The sequence below is a fragment of the Taudactylus pleione genome, unplaced genomic scaffold (genome assembly GCF_031769625.1).
Source record: "Taudactylus pleione unplaced genomic scaffold, aTauple2 ptg001661l, whole genome shotgun sequence".
In the NCBI taxonomy this organism is placed as follows: domain Eukaryota; kingdom Metazoa; phylum Chordata; class Amphibia; order Anura; family Myobatrachidae; genus Taudactylus; species Taudactylus pleione.
Window position 1 is genome coordinate 3,185,693 of NW_028286058.1, and position 22,579 is coordinate 3,208,271.

General features: G+C 45.0%; 1 protein-coding gene across 1 annotated transcript in view; it reads left to right on the top strand.

The window, feature by feature from the left end:
* LOC148442019 (uncharacterized) overlaps positions 1–22,579 on the top strand; it is an 87,436-nt gene that overhangs the window by 55,590 nt on the left and 9,267 nt on the right. Inside the window, exon 5 of the mRNA XM_088464346.1 lies at positions 478–670. Within this exon, the coding sequence (XP_088320472.1) occupies positions 478–670 (193 nt within the window). The remainder of the gene's footprint in view (positions 1–477; positions 671–22,579) is intronic.

Below are 22,579 nucleotides of genomic sequence, written 5' to 3' on the forward strand. Positions count from 1 at the left end.
CCGGTCACAAACTAAAAGAATTGATAACGGAAGGGAATATTTCAACCAAAATGTGAAAATCTTCCTGAAGAAGCATAGTATTGACCATTGCATATACCAGAGCAGAATGGTGTAAGTGAGCATGATAATCACACTTTAGTGGAGAGAGCCCAATGTATGCTGAAAGATGATGGCCTAAACAAATGGTTTTTGGTGGAAGAAGTGTCAACGGCAGTCTATCTGAAAAATCTTGCTCCCATAGTTGTCTTGAAGGACTAGACACCACTACATGTGTGATCTCGGAGAAAAGTACCATAAATCTTAGATTTTGGGGTGTACTGCCTATGTACGCATGCCCAAAGAGAGAAGTTGTAAGATGGTTCTAAAGTCCATGAAATGCATCATGCTTGGATATAGCCAAGAGAAAGTAAAGGTTACAGACTCTGAAACCCAAAGACCAAAAACTATGTCAAGTCCAGATATGTCATATTCCAAGAGATAGCACCATTTAGAGAAAAAGTGGAATTGGATTTGCAGAACAAATATGTGTTATTGGATATGCCAGCAGCTGGAGACATATCTGAACCAGAGACTACCAGCGTGGTCATCCAAAAGGCAAAGTCAAGAAATGACTGGTGTGAGTGGAAATCCAAAATAGCCAAGGAAGTTTCTCACTCAAAGAGACTTTGGGGTAAATTTACTAAGATTCAAGTCTGGTCGAGTTAGCAATCTCTGGAGAGTTTGGGAATTTTTTTCACTCGCAAATTTACTATTGTTAAACTTGGGAGAGAGATCTCCTTTGCTACTCGAAAATACTGGAGAGTTAGCAAACTCTCTTCAGTTCACCATCGGCTAAACTCGAGAACCTTTTCACTAGTGAAGATAGGATTCGGGAATTTACCAAGCAGAGAGTTTCTAAACTCTCATGAGATAGGACAACTCTCCTGTAAAAACTTGTGAAATAAATTCACCTGCCTGTATCTGCGAGTTTGGCAGAAAACATACACAGACCACTGTAATCCATGTATGTTTTCTTCCTGTAAATAGGTTTAAAAAGGTTAAATGTTAGGAAAAAAATTACATATTGTCCCCCCCTAAAGCTTAACCAGCCCCGGACTTGCCAGCCAGTCCTGGTTCCAGAAATTATGGGGAACAAAATGAGTAGGGTTCCACCGTAATTTAGCAACCAGCAACAGGCTGCAGGGTCAGTCCTGGTTGTAAACATAGGGGGGAAAAATTGCGTAAGGTCCCCCATACATTTAAAACCAGCACCAGACCCAAACCGACCGTGCTGTACTGCCACAGCCTATAGACCCTTTCACCGGGGCTTCGTGGCCAAAGCATTATCAGCCCAAGCCGGTCAGGCCAAGCCGGGGATCTCAGGGGAAGTGAGGACCCCCCCAAGAATGGGTCCCCCCCCCTGAATCCCCAGGCTTGGTCTGAAGCCCGGGGCTCTTCCCCAAAACCCCTGAGCTGTGGGTATGGGGGTAATAAATTGATAACTAAAAGTAAACTATTGTATTTTACAGTAGGCCTACAGGTGCCAACATTCCTGCCCTTTGGCACTTGTGGAACTACAAGTGCCAGCAGACGGTCATCAACTGTACCCCCACTGTAAAATAAATAGTTAAATAAAGACAAAACACACACACCGTGCCTAGTAAAACTTAATTTCATACACCAACCCATTCACACATACTTTCCTGTATCAGCCGGTCTTCTCCAAGTAGAATCCGTGTGCCTGGCCCTGCAATAAAGATGGTATACTCACCTGCATCTTGGCGCTGCTCTCTGTAGCATCCCCCGGACTTTTCAAAAAACAAACCGACTTACCCGAGGCAGACGGACCCAGTATCTGTATGTTTGTTGCCACACATACAGATCCCACGCGAATGCCAACTGATGGGACGTCACGGTATTACCCACGTCCCGCAAGTCAATCAGCGGCCGCTAACTGTAGAGCGCCAGCTGATTGGCTCCGGCTACTGACAGTTCCCTCGTGGGAACTGTTTTACTATCAGCTAAACTCACTTCTTTGTAAATTTGAGAGTTTCAGGAGCCTCAAATTACCCGAGTTTCAGCGAAGTTAATCGAGTTAAAAAAAGGCAAACTCGTCCAGACTCGATTCTTAGTAAATTTACCCCTTTGAGTGAACTGAGAAACATAAACATAACCATCAACATTGTGTATGACAATTGGGGGGCAATTGATCTATCGTACAGCACCAAGCATCATAGAAGATCCGAGCACATTGAGATCAGGCATCACTTTATGAGCTGGTGGACAAAGGATCTATTGTTGTCGTTAACATAGCTAGTGAGAAGAATCCTGCTGACGTGCTTACCAAGGGGATTACGTCACAGGCATTGGTTGTTTCCAAAGAAAAGAAGACTAAAATGATTTGAAATGTAGATATGTCATTGCTTCTCTAACGCTCAAATGAGTAATGTTTGTGTAAAATGAAGAAGCTTGAATTGATGGGGGGTGTTGAAATATGGAGTGCGCTACTGCGCTACCTTACTTTACCAAGATGACCATTGATAGGTAGACATGAGTGCTTGGATTTTTAGAGGAAAGATGTAATAAAAGTAAATATAAAGCCAAATAAATATGAATAAAAATAATAAAATGAATAAAATTTAAATAAAAAAGTGAATTAAAATGTTTTTGTTTTGGTTTTTTTAAATGCAAATAAAATTCAATATGAGTGGCACCTGTGGAAAAAGAGGATTGTTAGCAGCAAAGCTTATAGCTCTTTGTAAATATGTGGTGGGGACCGTTTGCGATCATAGTCTGAGGGCTTTGCTGACCCTAGCTTACCCTGTCTCTGTCCTCCTGGTGGATGTGGAGGAGGTAAGGGATGGTTCAGCACGGCTCCTGCCATCTGCTCTCCTGGTGCGTCTGGGCTTTGGCGGGCCATAATCGATGACGTCACTTCGGCAGGCGGGCGGTGGATAGAATGCAGCGGCTATATGCTTCAGTCTCTTCCAAGTCACCAACGCGTTTCGTGCTCTTCAGGCACTCTCTCAAGTTTGATCCTCTGCGCATGCACGGCACCATCTTGTCACTGTTGTATGAGCACTACAGTGGGACATGGAATTATTCCACTTAGCTCCAGAAACCCTTCCACGTCATCCTGTATGGGGATCTAGTTAAAATACCAACGAGCAGCATCCCGGCTGAAGAAATCCCTGCACCAGAATGCCACTACCCGGCTACAAGACCGGCACCAGAATACCAACAAGAGGTGACATCCTGATGCCGGAATCCTGATAGCCAGGATGCCGAACTGAAGTATAGTGGGGTTGGTTAGGACTTAGCCACGGGGGGCGAGGGTTAGGTTTAGGTGTCATGGGGGGATAGGGTAAGGCTAGGGGAGGGGGAGGTTATGGCTAGGTACCTCCAGGGATAGGTTAGTGTTTTGCACTACTTGGGGGGATTAGGTTTAGGCAGTAAGGGGGGGAGGGTTAGGTTTAGTACCAAGGGAGGAGGTTAGGTTTTGGCACCAAGGGGGGAGGGTTAGGTTTAGGCACTAACGGGGAGGGTTAGGTTTAGGCACTAACGGGGAGGGTTAGTGTTAGGATGGGGTTGGGGGAGGGTTAGTGTTAGCATTTAGAAACAGAGGGTTAGGGTCAGGGTGAGAAGGGGGGAGGGTAAGTATACTTATCCGTCCCTTGTCTGGATCCTGAACATCGGGATGTCACTGTCAGTATATTGACAGCAGGCATCCCGATTGCCGGGATTACATACCCATTCCATCCTGTATATGGCCTGCGTATCCTGCATATACCTGCACCTACCTACCTTCATATATAACTGGCTGGTGATCTCTATGTTCCGCTCCATCCAGATTAACAAGTGTGTAACATGTGAGTACGTTCATACCAGTAAGTATAACTACACTTCATTAAAACTGACACCTTGTTAACCTGGACTGTTTATTGCATCTGGAATTCTGCTGCTGTTGCTATAACTCTGCATACCCCCACCAAATAGCACACAAACATCAACACTACTGGCTACAGGGCCCGGTTCCAGGCACCCTGCAAACCACATGTAAATGCCATGGCGCAGCTACAGTGTGACTCCCAGGGCTCTGTGCTGTATGCAATGGCACCACTTGCACACCCCTAGATACTGCCCTGCTTCCAAGCTACTGGCTGCCAGTGGTGCCATATTTCCGATGATGTCTTCGGAAAGATGGCGCCTGTACAAAACAGCAGATTATGGTACTGTGAAAGTCTATGCTATCTTCCGGACAGGCACCATAGTCAAGGAGACATCGCTATAAAGACGGGAGGGGTACGCCACAGATAAACAACCAGACCTGCTGAAGGGATCGGGGGGGGGGACTAACCATATGTACACACAGGCACCCTTCTTTGTTAAAACACCCCTTGGTAGTGACAAGAAATTGGCAAAGCGCCAGTGCATATGAACGCTGTTACAGGGGTGTACATAAATTAGCCACTGTGTGTGAGGATGCGATGGTACTCGAACTCGAACTCGATGTTACTGATGTTTTTTGCAGTCTTGCTAAGCATTACCGATGTGTGTAAGGAAAAGGTGGCGTCCGTATGTCATGCTGCGTATGGCATTGCGATTGCAATCATTAACATATCTTCACAGTAATACTGCGTGCGGAATCCATGTTAAATCCATGTTCTCATCTTTCATGCTACTGAGGGTCTGTTGGTTTCTAATCTTCCCGTAAGAGAACATCCTCGGATGGTAAGCGTGCTGTTACCAGATGTGACTAGGAGGGATGTTTTGCTGATAATTTTGTGTGCAAACCTGTTAATAAATGCTGGGAAAGAGTCCGTCTGTTCTACACTTTGGATTGTCAAATATTTGCTGGGACAGCGGCCATTGGTCTCTGACTGGCTCAGTAGATCGGTGAAGTGACACATGTGGCTGCAGGTAAGGTTTTACATTTTTATATGCAAAAACTGCCTATCGTCATAGCTTGGATATAACCTATAATGATTTCTTTAAAATCGTAAGATTAAGTTTTTTGGGGGGAAGGGGGGGGGGGGGTGGGGGGGGGGGCATTGGAATGGAAATGAAAAGCAGCAGCCGCCTGGGGTGCAGCCAGTTACTGATAGTTCAAAAGCGAAGTGATATAAATTTACAGTAGATTAGATTATTAAAAACTAAGTGGTATAGAAGTTATAAGAGGGTGGGAAGTGGGTGAGATCAACGATCATTAATCACAGATGCGGACATCTATGGATTGATATATGTGTTTTTCACCATTTCTTTGGATCCACCTCCTCCAGCGAGCTTTTCTATAAACATATTAATATATTGTTATATTATGCTTATTCCTTTTTATAATGATTGATTATTTTGTGTGATTGTTCTTGTTTTTTATATTTACCGGTCAATTGAATTAATAATAGTAAAAAAAAAAATATTTATCATTATCTTTGTGTTAGTGGTGATTTGTACATATTAACTCTCTTGGAAATTCATTTCTATTAGCGCAGACATTCACTATTGTTTGTAAATATGAAAAGTAACAAAAATGTGGTAACTTCTGAATCTAAACAAATTGTTTATATCTGCAAAAGCGAAAATATGAGATCTAAGTTTATATTCTTAACCCCTTAGCTGCTGTAGGTTTTCTCACCCTTGTGCTGAGGCCATTTTCTGACCTTAGGGCTCGTCACCTTCCAATATCAATATCGCTGATTTCGTTATGCAGCGCCCACCCAAATTATACCTTGGGGTTTTTTTTCAGAAGATTTTTTATTTTCAGAAAATACAATTAGTCTTTTTACTTATTCTGGGTGGGATGTACTAAAGCCTATATTGTGGTCAAAACTCCGAAAACCCCCTCTTTTCTGAGTTTTAGCCACATTTCCATATGTACCAAGCTCCAGAATGCGATACATTCTGGAGCTTGGACCCGGTGGGTAATGCCATCATTAGATGGCGTTACCCAATAGAAGCCTATAGGTTTCCTACCTCACTTCCCCCTGAGAGGGAGCCAATCGCATGTGCAGAATGACGCCAAAGGGACTTCTGGGTCATAAACGTGGAAGTCCCTCTATCGCAAAGGACAGCTCTTACTGGAAGAGCTGTCCTTTGCAATTTTAAATGCATTTCTAGGTACATACTGGTGATATTATAATAGGTGGCGGAATGTACGGCATTGCGGAAGCCATGATTAGTACATCCTGCCCTCTAACATGCAGAGGTGTAACTAGGGTCAATGGCGCCCTGGGTAAATTAAGAAATGGCACCACTATAAATTGTAATCTAATATTGTGGTTGACCTTTTATAGCCTATTGGTACTTAAATAAGCATACATTGTCATACAGTGCCCTCCCCTTGTCTGTACTCTTCTCATAGTGCCCCTCCATGTCTGTACTCTCCTCATAGTGCCCCTCCATGTCTGTACTCTCCTCATAGTGCCCCTCCATGTCTGTACTCTCCTCATAGTGCCCCTCCTTGTCTGCACTCTCCTCATAGTACCCCTCCTTGTCTGCACTCTCCTCATAGTGCCCCTCCTTGTCTGCACTCTCCTCATAGTGCCCTTCCTTGTCTGCACTCTCCTCATAGTGCCCCTCCATGTCTGTACTCTTCTCATAGTGCCCCTCCATGTCTGTACTCTCCTCATTGTGCCCCTCCATGTCTGTACTCTCCTCATAGTGCCCCTCCATGTCTGTACTCTCCTCATAGTGCCCCTCCTTGTCTGCACTCTCCTCATAGTGCCCCTCCTTGTCTGCAATATCCTCATAGTGCCCCTCCTTGTCTGCAATCTCCTCATAGTGCCCCTCCTTGTCTGCACTCTCCTCATAGTACCCCTCCTTTTCTGCACTCTCCTCATAGTGCCTCTCCTTGTCTGCACTCTCCTCATAGTGCCCCTCCTTGTCGCACTCTCCTCATAGTGCCCCTCCTTGTCTGCACTCTCCTCATAGTGCCCTCCTTATCGGTACTCTCCTCATAGTGCCCCTCCTTGTCTGCACTCTCCTCATAGTGCCCCTCCTTGTCTGCACTCTCCTCATAGTGCCCCTCCTTGTCTGCACTCTCCTCATAGTGCCCCTCCTTGTCTGCACTCTCCTCATAGTGCCCTTCCTTGTCTGCACTCTCCTCATAGTGCCCCTCCTTGTCTGCACTCTCCTCATAGTGCCCCTCCTTGTCTGCACTCTCCTCATAGTTCCCCTCCTTGTCTGCACTCTCCTCATAGTGCCCCTCCTTGTCTGCACTCTCCTCATAGTGCCCCTCCTTGTCTATACTCTCCTCATAGTGCCCCTCCTTGTCTGCACTCTCCTCATAGTGCCCCTCTATGTCTGCACTCTCCTCATAGTGCCACTCCTTGTCTGCACTCTCCTCATAGTGCCCCTCCTTGTCTGCACTCTCCTCATAGTGCCCCTCCATGTCCGTACTCTCCTCATAGTGCCCCTCCTTGTCTGCACTCTCCTCATAGTGCCCCTCCTTGTCTGCACTCTCCTCATAGTGCCCCGCCTTGTCTGCACTATCCTCATAGTACCCCTCCTTGTCTGCGATCTCCTCATAGTGCCCCTCCTTGTCTGCACTCTCCTCATAGTACCCCTCCTTGTCTGCACTCTCCTCATAGTGCCTCTCCTTGACTGCACTCTCCTCATAGTGCCCCTCCTTGTCTGCACTCTCCTCATAGTGCCCTCCTTATCTGTACTCTCCTCATAGTGCCCCTCCTTGTCTGCGCACTCCTCATAGTGCCCCTCCTTGTCTGCGCTCTCCTCATAGTGCCCCTCCTTGTCTGCGCTCTCCTCATAGTGCCCCTCCTTGACTGCGCTCTCCTCATAGTGCCCCTCCTTGTCTGCGCTCTCCTCATAGTGCCCCTCCTTGTCTGCACTATCCTCATAGTGCCTCTCCTTGTCTGCACTCTCCTCATAGTGCCCCTCCTTGTCTGCACTCTCCTCATAGTGCCCCTCCTTGTCTGCACTCTCCTCATAGTGCCCCTCCTTGTCTGCACTCTCCTCATAGTGCCCCTCCTTGTCTATACTCTCCTCATAGTGCCCCTCCTTGTCTGCACTCTCCTCATAGTGCCCCTCCATGTCTGTACTCTCCTCATAGTGCCACTCTATGTCTGTACTCTCCTCATAGTGCCCTCCTTGTCTGTACTCTCCTCATAGTGCCCCTCCTTGTCTGCACACTCCTCATTGTGCCCCTCCATGTCTGCACTCTCCTCATAGTGCCCCTCCTTGTCTGCACTCTCCTCATAGTGCCCCTCCTTGTCTGTACTCTCCTCATAGTGCCCCTCCTTGTCTGCACTCTTCCTCATAGTGCCCCTCCTTGTCTGCACTCTCCTCATAGTGCCCCTCCTTGTCTGTACTCTCCTCCTAGTGCCCCTCCATGTCTGCACTCTCCTCATAGTGCCCCTCCTTGTCTGCACTCTCCTCATAGTGCCCCTCCTTGTCTGCACTCTCCTCATAGTACCCCTCCTTGTCTGCACTCTCCTCATAGTGCCCCTCCTTGTCTGTACTCTCCTCATAGTGCCCCTCCTTGTCTGCACTCTCCTCATAGTGCCCCTCCTTGTCTGCACTCTCCTCATAGTGCCCCTCCTTGTCTGCACTCTCCTCATAGTGCCCCTCTATGTCTGTACTCTCCTCATAGTGCCCCTCCATGTCTGTACTCTCCTCATAGTGCCCCTCCTTGTCTGCACTCTCCTCATAGTGCCCCTCCATGTCTGCACTCTCCTCATAGTGCCCCTCCATGTCTGCACTCTCCTCATAATGCCCCTCCATGTCTGCACTCTCCTTATAGTGCCCTCCTTGTCTGCACTCTCTTCATAGTGCCCCTCCTTGTCTGTACTCTCCTCATAGTGCCCCCCCATGTCTGTACTCTCCTCATTTGCCCCTCCATGTCTGTACTCTCCTCATAGTGCCCCTCCATGCCTGTACTCTCCTCATAGTGCCCCTCCTTGTCTGCACTCTCCTCATAGTGCCCCTCCTTGTCTGCACTCTCCTCATAGTGCCCCTCCTTGTCTGCAGTCTCCACAAATCCCCCCTTGTCTGTACTCTCCTCATAGTGCCCTCCTTATCTGTACTCTCCTCATAGTGCCCCCCTTATCTACACTCTCCTCATGTCCTCCCTTGTCTGTACTCTCCTCATAGTGGCTCCCCTTGTTTATTTTATCCCAACATTGTCCCCCCTTGACCATCCTCTCCTCATAGTGTCCCCCATGCCTGTATTCTTCTCATAATTCCCCCTTTGTCTGTACAGCCCTCATAGTGCCCCCTTGTTTGTACTCTTCTCATAGTGCCCCCTTTTCCATAATCTCCTCATAGTGCCCACCATGTTTGTACTCTCCTCATAATGCCCCCTTGTATGTGCTCTCATTACAGTCGCTCTGTATTTTCTATTTTTCTTTACAGAGCCCCCAATATGTTTTTTGTGGCGCAATATATATATATATATATATATATATTATATATATATAAACATATATATATATAGTAAGAATAGGGTAATAGAACGACTACAGGTGTCCAAACCACATTAAAAGAACTGTGTTTAATAAATATGTAACATCCAATTTATTAAAAACAATTCATACAATGAAATAGCATATAGTAGCAAATCAAAAAATAAATTAAAAAAACAGGAATGGATTGAATAAGTAGATATTACAGCAAGCAGTAAAAATGAAAAATCAATTAAAAATCGCACAAAATAATGAATGGCATAAACGGTGAAAAATGAGCAAATTAGATTCTTATCATTTTAGGAGAGGTGCAGTCTAGGAAACTCCAACGCATTTCATCCAATGGACTTCATCAAGGGGGTGTTATTACATGTGGGACAGAGCTCATATTTATACCCAGATCAATTACTTAGGTGGTGGTGGTGACATCACTCCCTGTTTGAGATCATGTATACTTTATAGTGTTTAAGAACCTTGATGTGAGCTAGACATAATTCATAAGCATTAAATGTAAAACCAGCGGATGGAACAATCATAGATTATAACCATGTGAATAAAACATAAAAAGGACTTCAAGTCATTCATTGGTATCATCAGAGCCTGTGCTACCATTAGGCAGCTGCCTAGGGGCTCCAGCCACTGGTGGGGGCTGCTGGGTCCACAAAAAAAAGAAGGATGTCTCTTTCAGTGCCGGCTGGGTCTACTGATGACCAAGGCTGATGCAGTGTGTGTGTGTGTGTTAATGAGTGAAGCCAGGCTTAGTGTGTGTGTAGAGGTGATGGTGGTTATATTGAGTGCTGACAGGGTATGTGTGTGTAGGTTTAATGAGTGCTGGTAGGGTGAATGTGGGGAGAGTTAATGGATTTTATAAGTTTTATATAGTTTAACTTTCCATTCACATAAGAGTGCCCCTCTTGACAAGAGTTCTCTTTTTCCTTCTTTTGAATTGATAACTAACACACTCTTTGGGAGCACCGCCACTTTAAGAAAAGCCAAGACATGAATGTCTGGCATTATTAGATTAGTGGTAATCTCTGCTTCTTAAGATAGTGTGGAAATGTTCCCGTTTCATTTACATGAGGGTTACTCAGGTGATCGGAAGCTGCACCGTTGGACTCAGCAGCGGATCACAAAAGCCTGCAGTCGGCGTCTTTCTACTACAGACACTTCCTGCTACTATGACATATTTTCATACAGCAGCTGCGTCTGTGGATGCAGCTGCTGTGTGAACTTCGTACAACTATGAATCGAGCCAGAATCAACTTTTTAAAATGGTTCCTTATCAGGGGCAGAACTATGGGAGACAATGGAGGTGCCTGCAGCCGGGCGCCAGCACTGAAGGGGCACCTCCTCCATTGCCTACAATATATTCACCCCACTTAGGGCTGTAAATATGTACCCGGAGTGTACCGTCACGGCCAGCCAATACGTGGCACCTCTTCCCGGCACCTGAGAAGCTACCATAACCATATACTAGTGGAGGGCTCCGTATCACACCGTCAGATGCCGCTTCCGTCTATCTATAGCCTGTCCTCACTCACTGATGTCGCTGCTCCTCAGCAGCTTCTCATGCCAGTGTGACACTTCTGGCGCCCCCCATCACCCACAACTCCCCGTCCCATTCCTCCCTGGTAGCAGCTCTAGCCATGAGTATAAGCGTGGCTGCAGATCTTCCAGGAGCTGGATGTCAACAAGGATGCACCAGACGGAGCTGCGGGTAAGAAGGCAAGAGAGGCGGAGGCCTGGGGCACCAGTGGCTGAGTCTGGGGGCAGATCTTTGGTGGAACAACTTCCTGGCATGTGAAGCAGTCGGCAGTAGACTGGGCATTTTGTGATTTGTAGTTCCACCACAGTAGCAGTCTTACAATATCTTGACTCAAATTCAGTCCTCAATGCCCCCACATCAGGTGGTTTCCCCTCCACCAGGGGTATCAGGAGGGCTCCCCACCCACATCCGGTGGCTTTTCTCTCCACCAAGGGTATCAGGAGGGCTCCCCGCCCCACATCAGGTGGCTTTTGCCTCCATCAAGAGGACTCTGAGCTTCATGCTAATTGCACTATACAGGTCACTATGGATGAGCGGGTTCGGATTTCTGAAATCCGAACCCCCCCGAGACCCCCCAATCCGAGTCGTATCCGAGTCAGGCTCAACTTTTCCAGCCTGACTCGGATCTGAAATCGAGGCAAAACGTCATCATCCCACCTTCCGGATCTCGCGGGTTTTGGATTCTATAAAAGGTCCCCGTGTCAGCACCATTTTCTCACTCCGGCTGTGGACAGTGAAGAGGGAGGGTGGGAGCTAGGGCTGGCTGGGCTGTGTTGTGCTGCTGTTGTCCATAGGGGCTGTGTCCACTCAGTCCATAGGGGCTGACTGGGCAGTGTTGTGCTGCTGTTGTCCATAGGGGCTGGCTGGGGTGTGTTGTGCTGCTGTCATAGGGGCTGGCTGGGCTGTGTTGTGCAGTCAGTTGTCCATAGGGGCTGTGTCCACTCCAAAGTCTATAGGAGCTGGCTGGACTGTGTTGTGCAGTGTCCCATAAAGGCTGTAGTCCTAGAGGGGTGCTGTAGTGTTGTCTAGGGGGTGATCTGTGCATCAGGGGTGCTCCCCCAAAGTGCACTCCAAAAAAAAATGTTTTTTTTTCTGTTTGTGAATTGTTTGCGCAGTAGCAGCACGTGCATCAACAAAGTAGCGCCAAGCATGCGCCTGTGTCATAAGTAAAAGGCATGCTGGCTCGTCCGTTAAAGGGTGCTGTAAGCCCCAAAGTGCACTCCCAAAAAAAAATGTAATATTTTTTTGTGTGTTTGTGAATTGTGTGCGCAGTAGCCGCACGTGCATCAACAAAGTAACACCAAGCGTGCGCCTGTGTCATAAGTAAAGGGCCAGCTGGCTCGTCTGTTAAAGGGTGGTGTAAACCCCAAAGTGCACTCCAAACAAAATAAAAATATATTTTCTGTGTTTGTGAATTGTGTGCGCTGTAGCCGCTCGTCCATCAACAAAGGAGCAACACCAAGCGTGCGCCTGTGTCCCATAAGTAAAGGGCTGGCTGGCTCATCTCTTAAAGGGTGGTGTAACCCCCAAAGTGCACTCCAACAAAAATAAAAATTTCTTCTTTTCTGTGTTGTGAATTGTGTGCACTGTACGTGCATCCTCAAAGCAGCAGCGCCAAGCATGCGTCTGTCTGTTAAAGGGTGGTGTAACCCCCAAAGTGCACTCCAACAAAAATAAAACATTTTCTTCTGTGTTTGTGAATTGTGTGCACTGTGTGTGCATCCTCAAAGCAGCAGCGCCAAGCATGCGTCTGTCTGTTAAAGGGTGGTGTAACCCCCAAAGTGCGCTCCACAAAAAATAAAAAATTCTTGTTTTTTTTCTGTCTTTGTGAATTGTGTGCACTGTAGCTGCACGTGCATCAACACATTAGCAGCACCAAGCGTGCGCCTGTGTCGTAAGTCAAGGGCCGGTTTGGACATCTGGTCCAGACTGAAGGACGTGCCAACAATTTCTGACATATCTACTGTCACTGCATATGATACTGCCACCACTGACAGAATGGTGGAGGATTACATTGGTGACAGCATCCAAGTAGGCATGTCAGACAGTCCGTACCTGTACTGGCAGGAAAAAGAGGCAATTTGGAGGCCCCTATACAAACTGGCTCTATTTTACCTGAGTTGCCCCCCCTCCAGTGTGTACTCAGAAAGAGTGTTTAGTGCAGCCGGGAACCTTGTCAGCGAAAGGCGTAGGAGGTTGCTTCCACAAAATGTGGAGAAGATGATGTTCATAAAAATGAATTATCAACTCTTCCAGGGAGACCAGCCTCCAGAACATGCAGAGGGACCTGTGGTGGTGGATTCCAGCGGGGACGAGTTAATACTCTGTGAGAATGAGGATGTACACAACATTGAAGAGGGTGAAGAATCGGTGGATGAGGAGGATGAGGACGACATTTTGCCTCCGTAGAGCCAGTTTGTGCAGGGACAGATTAATTGCCAGCTTGTTTTGTGGGGGCCCAAACGAACCAATCATTTCAGTCACAGTCGTGTGGCAGACCCTGGCGCTGAAATGATTGGTTTGTTAAAGTGTGCATGTCCTGTTTATACAACATAAGGGTGGGTGGGAGGGCCCAAGGACAATTCCATTTTGCACCTCTTTTTTTTCTTTGAATTATGTAGTGTTTGGGGCCTAGTTTTTCAAAGTGCCATCCTTTCTGCCACTGCAGTGTCACTCCTAGATGGGCCACGTGTTTGTGCCGCCCACTCGTGTCGCTTAGCTTAGTCATCCAGCTACCTCGGTGCAACCTTTTGGCCTAAAAACAATATTGTGAGGTGTGAGGTGTTCAGAATAAACTGGAAATGAGTGGAAATTAAGGTTATTGAGGTTAATAATAGCATAGGAGCAGAAAAACCCACAAATTCTGTGATTTTAGCTGTTTTTATGCTTTTTTCCCCAAAAATCCAGATCCAAAACACAAAACCCAGAACCCAAAACACGGAAGGGTGGTTTTGGCAAAACCAATCCAGATCCAAAACACGAAGAAAGATCCAGATCCAAAACCAAAACACAAAAAGTGGCCGGTGCACACCCCTAGTATCTCATCTGTGACTAATACATAGCTGTATATACTCTTCATTAATCCCAGGGCTGTAGCTGAGGTTGCTCTTCATACATACATACATACCTACATACATACATACATTCCATTCCTCAGTGCAGTCCCCATCTTTATGATAGACAATGTTGCAATGTTATTCCTTATCTTGTGTCTCTGGTATACGATGGGAGAGCTGTATACCTTTCCATGTGTACCAGGCACATTAACTGAAGGGGATCTATACACAACCCTAATGCAAACCCTTCACTTCTCCTTCAGCACTACTGTCCATGTGTGGTCTGAGCAGAGAGTGCCAGGGAGGGATGCTTTAAGAGAGGAGGGGGCCCGTGTCCAGGCTCCGATTAGGTCCCCTCCTCTATGACAGTGCAGTAGACTCTGTAATTGTGCCAGAGTCTACTGCGCATGCGCAAGTCTCCGGGAACATGGCGCCCACCCCACTCTCTCGGGACATCTCTACTGCACATGCGCGAATCACCGGGGAAATGGCCGAGGTGGCCATTTTCTCAGTGATTTCTGCAGCGCTGCAGCCAGTGTTGGGCTGATGGAGAGGTGAGTATATTTAATTGGGTGCAGGGTGTGCAGTGTGTGGGGCCCACTGGATCCAGGGGCCCGTGTGCACCGCACTCTTTGCACCCATTATAAATACGCTCCCATGCGGATCCCTTTCCTTGTACTTTTTGCAGATACATTCAAGGGATTCTATAAATTTGAAGATACAGTATCTGCCGAAAAAGTGTGTTTTTTGGGGATATCCTGCAAACTTACTTTAGTAAATAAATAGGCCTAATATCAACAAATTCACATATTCTATATTAGTGCCTTAGTGCTGATGGATAGATAGATAGATAGATAGATAGATAGATAGATAGATAGATAGATAGATACAGAGCGATATAGATAGATAGATAGATAGATAGATAGATAGATAGATAGATAGATAGATAGATAGATAGATAGAGAGATAGAGAGATACAGAGCGAGATAGATAGATAGATAGATAGATAGATAGATAGATAGATAGATAGATAGATAGATAGATAGATAGATAGATAGATAGATAGATAGATAGATAGATAGATACAGAGCGATATAGATAGATAGATAGATAGATAGATAGATAGATAGATAGATAGATAGATAGATAGATAGATAGATAGATAGATATGGGATAGATAGATAGATAGATAGATATGAGACAGACAGATAGTTAGATAGATAGATAGATAGATAGATAGATAGATAGATAGATAGATCTGAGACAGACAGATAGATAGATAGATAGATAGATAGATAGATAGATATGAGATAGATAGATATGAGATAGATAGATAGATAGATAGATATGAGATAGATAGATAGATAGATAGATAGATAGATAGATAGATAGATAGATAGATATGAGACAGACAGATAGTTAGATAGATAGATAGATAGATAGATAGATCTGAGACAGACAGATAGATAGATAGATAGATAGATAGATAGATAGATAGATATGAGATAGATAGATATGAGATAGATAGATATGAGATAGATAGATAGATAGATAGATAGATATGAGATAGATAGATAGATAGATAGATAGATAGATAGATAGATAGATAGATATGAGATAGATAGATAGATAGATAGATAGATAGATAGATAGATCTGAGACAGACAGATAGATAGATAGATAGATAGATAGATAGATAGATAGATAGATAGATAGATATGAGATAGATAGATAGATAGATAGATAGATAGATAGATATGAGATAGATAGATAGATAGATAGATAGATATGAGATAGATAGATAGATAGATAGAAGATAGATAGATAGATAGATAGATAGATAGATAGATAGATACAGAGCGATATAGATAGATAGATAGATAGATAGATAGATAGATAGATATGAGATACTAGGTGCAAATAGTAATCAGAAATAAATAGTGGATGTAAGTGCACTCTTTTGTGGTCTAGATGCGGGAAAAATTGGGAAGGGGGAAATGTGTGGGGACGTAATCACCGTAGGGAAGCCGGCGGTCGGCATTTGGACCGCCAGCTTCCAGACAGTGAAAGCCCGGCATGGGACTAATGATAGGCGTCTACATACCGGCGCCTATAATTAGCCCCACGCCGATATTGTGACGCCCGGCATACCGAACGTATGTAAGCCGGGCGTCGGGAACTGTTAGCCGTAGTGGAGGGGGGGATTGTTCGGTTTAAGGACTCCCGGAGGGATTCAGAATTAGGCTAGGGGAAGGGAGGGTTAGCGTCAGGCACCCCCGGGGGAGGTTAGGGTTAGGCAACCCTGGGGGGAGGTTAGGCTTAGGCAGGGTTAGGGGGGAGCGGGGTAGGATTAATACTTACCCTGTTGGGATCCGCATCTGCCGGCCTTCCGGCGTCTGTATTTCATCCACCAGGCTTAGGTCATACCGATACCAAATGTGATGTTTTCCTGAAAATGCTTAAAGGGGTACCAGAGGTGAAGGGGATAGACAGAAGGGGGAGGGGTGGTTGTGTGGTGTTGTGTCCATAAAGAGTGTAAATGAGTGATCAGTTGTGGAGGATGTGACAGGCGCGATATGTGTGTGTTATGCTTGCCTGTAAAAAAAGAGAATGAGTGCGTTGAAAGGTGATGGGAAGTATGGTGTGGTCCGACCAGGTAGTGTGTAGGAAATAAAAGGCAGACAACAAACGTTCGGGGCCAAACCATTTATTGAGGAGACACAGTGCTTCTCCAGGATAGTGGTGATGGTCTTTCGTATTGCTGTATTGGGACAGTCCCATCCGGTCAGTGTACAGTGCCCACGCCTGCTGATGGAGGTGGCGTGAGACTAGCTCAGGGGGCGGTAGGTTAACCCTTCCAGTGGGCTCCTTAACGTGCGGTTCTTGACCAGCACATCTTTACTGCTGGACCTATGGTCTACAGTCTTGTGGAATCGAGAAGTCAGTAGTCTATATCAGTGTCTGTGGCCTTGGTGAGCCCTGGTGTTGGCGGCATCCTGCACTAATGAAGGTTGCTATGCTTACCTTACAGTAGGAGCACTGTGTTGGTGCCAGGGTCTGTCTGTGTCTCTGTGAGGAGAACATCCTCTGGGGTGTTTATTTCCTCATCCTGATGTGGACGGGCTGTTAGAGGGTTGTTGATGTTGTGACTCTACGGACCTGGCTCTTGTTCAGCCGGTGGCTGGAGTCGCTCCAGGCGGCTAGTTGAAAGTTTTCTGTATTCAGCATTGCACTGTATACAGACATAGGACACTACACCCCCAACATGTCCTGACCGCTGTACATGATCATAATACACATCTATTACACTGTATACAGACATAGGACACTACACCCCCAACATGACCTGACCGCTGTACATGACCATAATACACATCTATTACACTGTATACAGACATAGGACACTACACCCCCAACATGTCCTGACCGCTGTACATGATCATAATACACATCTATTACACTGTATACAGACATAGGACACTACACCCCCAACATGTCCTGACCGCTGTACATGATCATAATACACATCTATTACACTGTATACAGACATAGGACACTACACCCCCAACATGTCCTGACCACTGTACATGATCATAATACACATCTATTACACTGTATACAGACATAGGACACTACACCCCCAACATGTCCTGACCACTGTACATGATCATAATACACATCTATTACACTGTATACAGACATAGGACACTACACCCCCAACATGACCTGACCACTGTACATGATCATAATACACATCTATTATACTCTATACAGACATAGGACACTTCACCCCCAACATCACCTGACCACTGTACATGATCATAATACACATCTATTACACTGTATACAGACATAGGACACTACACCCCCAACATGTCCTGACCGCTGTACATGACCATACTACACATCTATTACACTGTATACAGACATAGGACACTACACCCCCAACATGACCTGAGCACTGTACATGACCATAATACACATCTATTACACTGTATACAGACATAGGACACTACACCCCCAACATGTCCTGACGGCTGCACATGATCATAATACACATCTATTACACTGTATACAGACATAGGACACTACACCCCCAACATGTCCTGACCGCTGCACATGATCATAATACACATCTATTACACTGTATACAGACATAGGACACTACACCCCCAACATGTCCTGACCACTGTACATGACCATAATACACTTCTATTACACTATATACAGACATAGGACACTACACCCCCAACATGACCTGACTGCTGTACATGATCATAATACACATCTATTATACTCTAAACAGACATAGGACACTATACCCCCAACATGTCCTGACCGCTGTACATGACCATACTACACATCTATTACACTGTATACAGACATAGGACACTACACCCCCAACATGACCTGACCGCTGTACATGATGTAATACACATCTATTACACTGTATACAGACATAGGACACTACACCCCCAACATGACCTGAGCACTGTACATGACCATAATACACATCTATTACACTGTATACAGACATAGGACACTTCACCCCCAACATGTCCTGACCGCTGTACATGATCATAATACACATCTATTACACTGTATACAGACATAGGACACTACACCCCCAACATGTCCTGACCGCTGTACATGACCATATTACACATCTATTACACTCTACACAGACATAGGACATTACACCCCAACATGACCTGAGCACTGTACATGATCATAATACACATCTATTACACTGTATACAGACATAGGACACTACACCCCCAACATGTCCTGACGACTGTACATGACCATAATACACTTCTATTACACTGTATACAGACATAGGACACTACACCCCCAACATGACCTGACCGCTGTACATGATCATAATACACATCTATTACACTGTATACAGACATAGGACACTACACCCCCAACATGTCCTGACCACTGTACATGACCATAATACACATCTATTACACTGTATACAGACAGAGGACACTACACCCCCAACATGACCTGACCACTGTACATGACCATAATACACATCTGTTACACACTATACAGACATAGGACACTACACCCCCAACATGACCTGACCACTGTACATGATCATAATACACATCTATTACACTGTATAATTACAGACATAGGACACTACACCTCCAACATGACCTGACCACTGTACATGATCATAATACACATCTATTACACTGTATACAGACATAGGACACTACACCTCCAACATGACCTGACCGCTTTACATGATCATAATACACATCTATTACACTGTATACAGATATAGGACACTACACCCCCAACATGTCCTGACCACTGTACATGACCATAATACACATCTATTACACTGTATACAGACATAGGACACTACACCCCCCAACATGTCCTGACCGCTGTACATGATCATAATACACAACTATTACACTATATACAGACATAGGACACTACACCCCCAACATGTCCTGACCGCTGTACATGATCATAATACACATCTATTACACTGTATACAGACATAGGACACTATACCGCCAACATGACCTGACCGCTGTACATGATCATAATACACATCTATTACTCTGTATACAGACATAGGACACTATACCGCCAACATGACCTGACCGCTGTACATGATCATAATACACATCTATTACTCTGTATACAGACATAGGACACTATACCGCCAACATGACCTGACCACTGTACATGATCATAATACACATCTATTACACTGTATACAGACATAGGACACTAGACCCCCAACATGTCCTGACCGCTGTACATGATCATATTACACATCTATTACACTGTATACAGACATAGGACACTACACCCCCAACATGACCTGACCACTGTACATGACCATAATACACATCTATTATACACTATATACAGACATAGGACACTATACCGCCAACATGACCTGACCGCTGTACATGATCATAATACACATCTATTACTCTGTATACAGACATAGGACACTACACCCCCAACATGACCTGACCACTGTACATGACCATAATACACATCTATTATACACTATATACAGACATAGGACACTATACCGCCAACATGACCTGACCGCTGTACATGATCATAATACACATCTATTTCTCTGTATACAGACAAAGGACACTATACCGCCAACATGACCTGACCGCTGTACATGACCATAATACACATCTATTACTCTGTATACAGACATAGGACACTACACCCCCCAACATGACCTGACCACTGTACATGATCATAATACACATCTATTACACTATATACAGACATAGGACACTACATCCCAAACATGTCCTAACCACTGTACATGACCATAATACACATCTATTACACTGTATACAGACATAGGACACTACACCCCCAACATGTCCTGACCGCTGTACATGATCATAATACACATCTATTACACCGTATACAGACATAGGACACTACACCCCCAACATGTCCTGACCACTGTACATGACCATAATACACATCTATTACAGTGTATACAGACATAGGACACTACACCCCCAACATGTCCTGACCGCTGTACATGACCATAATACACTTCTATTACACTGTATACAGACATAGGACACTACACCCCCAACATGTCCTGACCACTGTACATAATCATAATACACATCTTTTACACTGTATACAGACATAGGATACTACACCCCCCAACATGTCCTGACCACTGTACATGATAATATTACACATCTATTACACTGTACACAGACATAGGACACTACACCCCCAACATGACCTGACCACTGTACATAATCATAATACACATCTATTACACTGTATACAGACATAGGACACTACACCCCCAACATGACCTGACCTCTGTACATGATCATAATACACATCTATTACACTGTATACAGACATAGGACACTACACCCCCAACATGACCTGACCGCTGTACATGATCATAATACACATCTATTACACTGTATACAGACATAGGACACTACACCCCCAACATGTCCTGACCGCTGTACATGATCATAATACACATCTATTACACTGTATACAGACATAGGACACTACACCCCCAACATGTCCTGACCGCTGTACATGATCATAATACACATCTATTACACTGTATACAGACATAGGACACTACATCCCCAACATGTCCTGACCACTGTACATGACCATAATACACATCTATTACACTCTATACAGACATAGGACACTACACCCCCAACATGTCCTGACCGCTGTACATGACCATAATACACATCTATTACACCATATACAGACATAGGACACTACACCCCCAACATGACCTGACCGCTGTACATGACCATAATACACATCTATTACACTGTATACAGACATAGGACACTACACCCCCAACATGTCCTGACCGCTGTACATGACCATAATACACATCTGTTACACCGTATACAGACATAGGACACTACACCCCCAACATGTCCTGACCGCTGTACATGACCATAATACACATCTATTACACCGTATACAGACATAGGACACTACACCCCCAACATGACCTGACCGCTGTACATGATCATAATACACATCTATTACACTGTATACAGACATAGGACACTATACCGCCAACATGACCTGACCGCTGTACATGATCATAATACACATCTATTACTCTGTATACAGACATAGGACACTTTACCGCCAACATGACCTGACCGCTGTACATGACCATAATACACATCTATTACTCTGTATACAGACATAGGACACTATACCGCCAACATGACCTGACCGCTGTACATGACCATAATACACTTCTATTACACTCTATACAGACATAGGACACTACACCCCCAACATGTCCTGACCACTGTACATGACCATAATACACTTATATTACACCGTATACAGACATAGGACACTACACCCCCCAACATGACCTGACCACTGTACATGATCATAATACACATCTATTACACTATATACAGACATAGGACACTACATCCCAAACATGTCCTAACCATGACCATAATACACATCTATTACACTGTATACAGACATAGGACACTACACCCCCCAACATGACCTGTCCGCTGTACATGACCATAATACACATCTATTACACTGTATACAGACATAGGACACTACACCCCCAACATGTCCTGACCACTGTACATGACCATAATACACATCTATTGCACTGTATACAGACATAGGACACTACACCCCCAACATGTCCTGACCGCTGCACATGATCATAATACATCTATTACACTGTATACAGACATAGGACACTACACCCCCAACATGTCCTGACCGCTGTACATGATCATAATACACATCTATTACACTGTATACAGACATAGGACACTACACCCCCAACATGACCTGACCGCTGTACATGATCATAATACACATCTATTACACTGTATACAGACATAGGACACTACACCCCCAACATGTCCTGACCGCTGTACATGACCATAATACACATCTATTACACTGTATACAGACATAGGACACTACACCCCCAACATGTCCTGACCGCTGTACATGATCATAATACACATCTATTACACTGTATACAGACATAGGACACTACACCC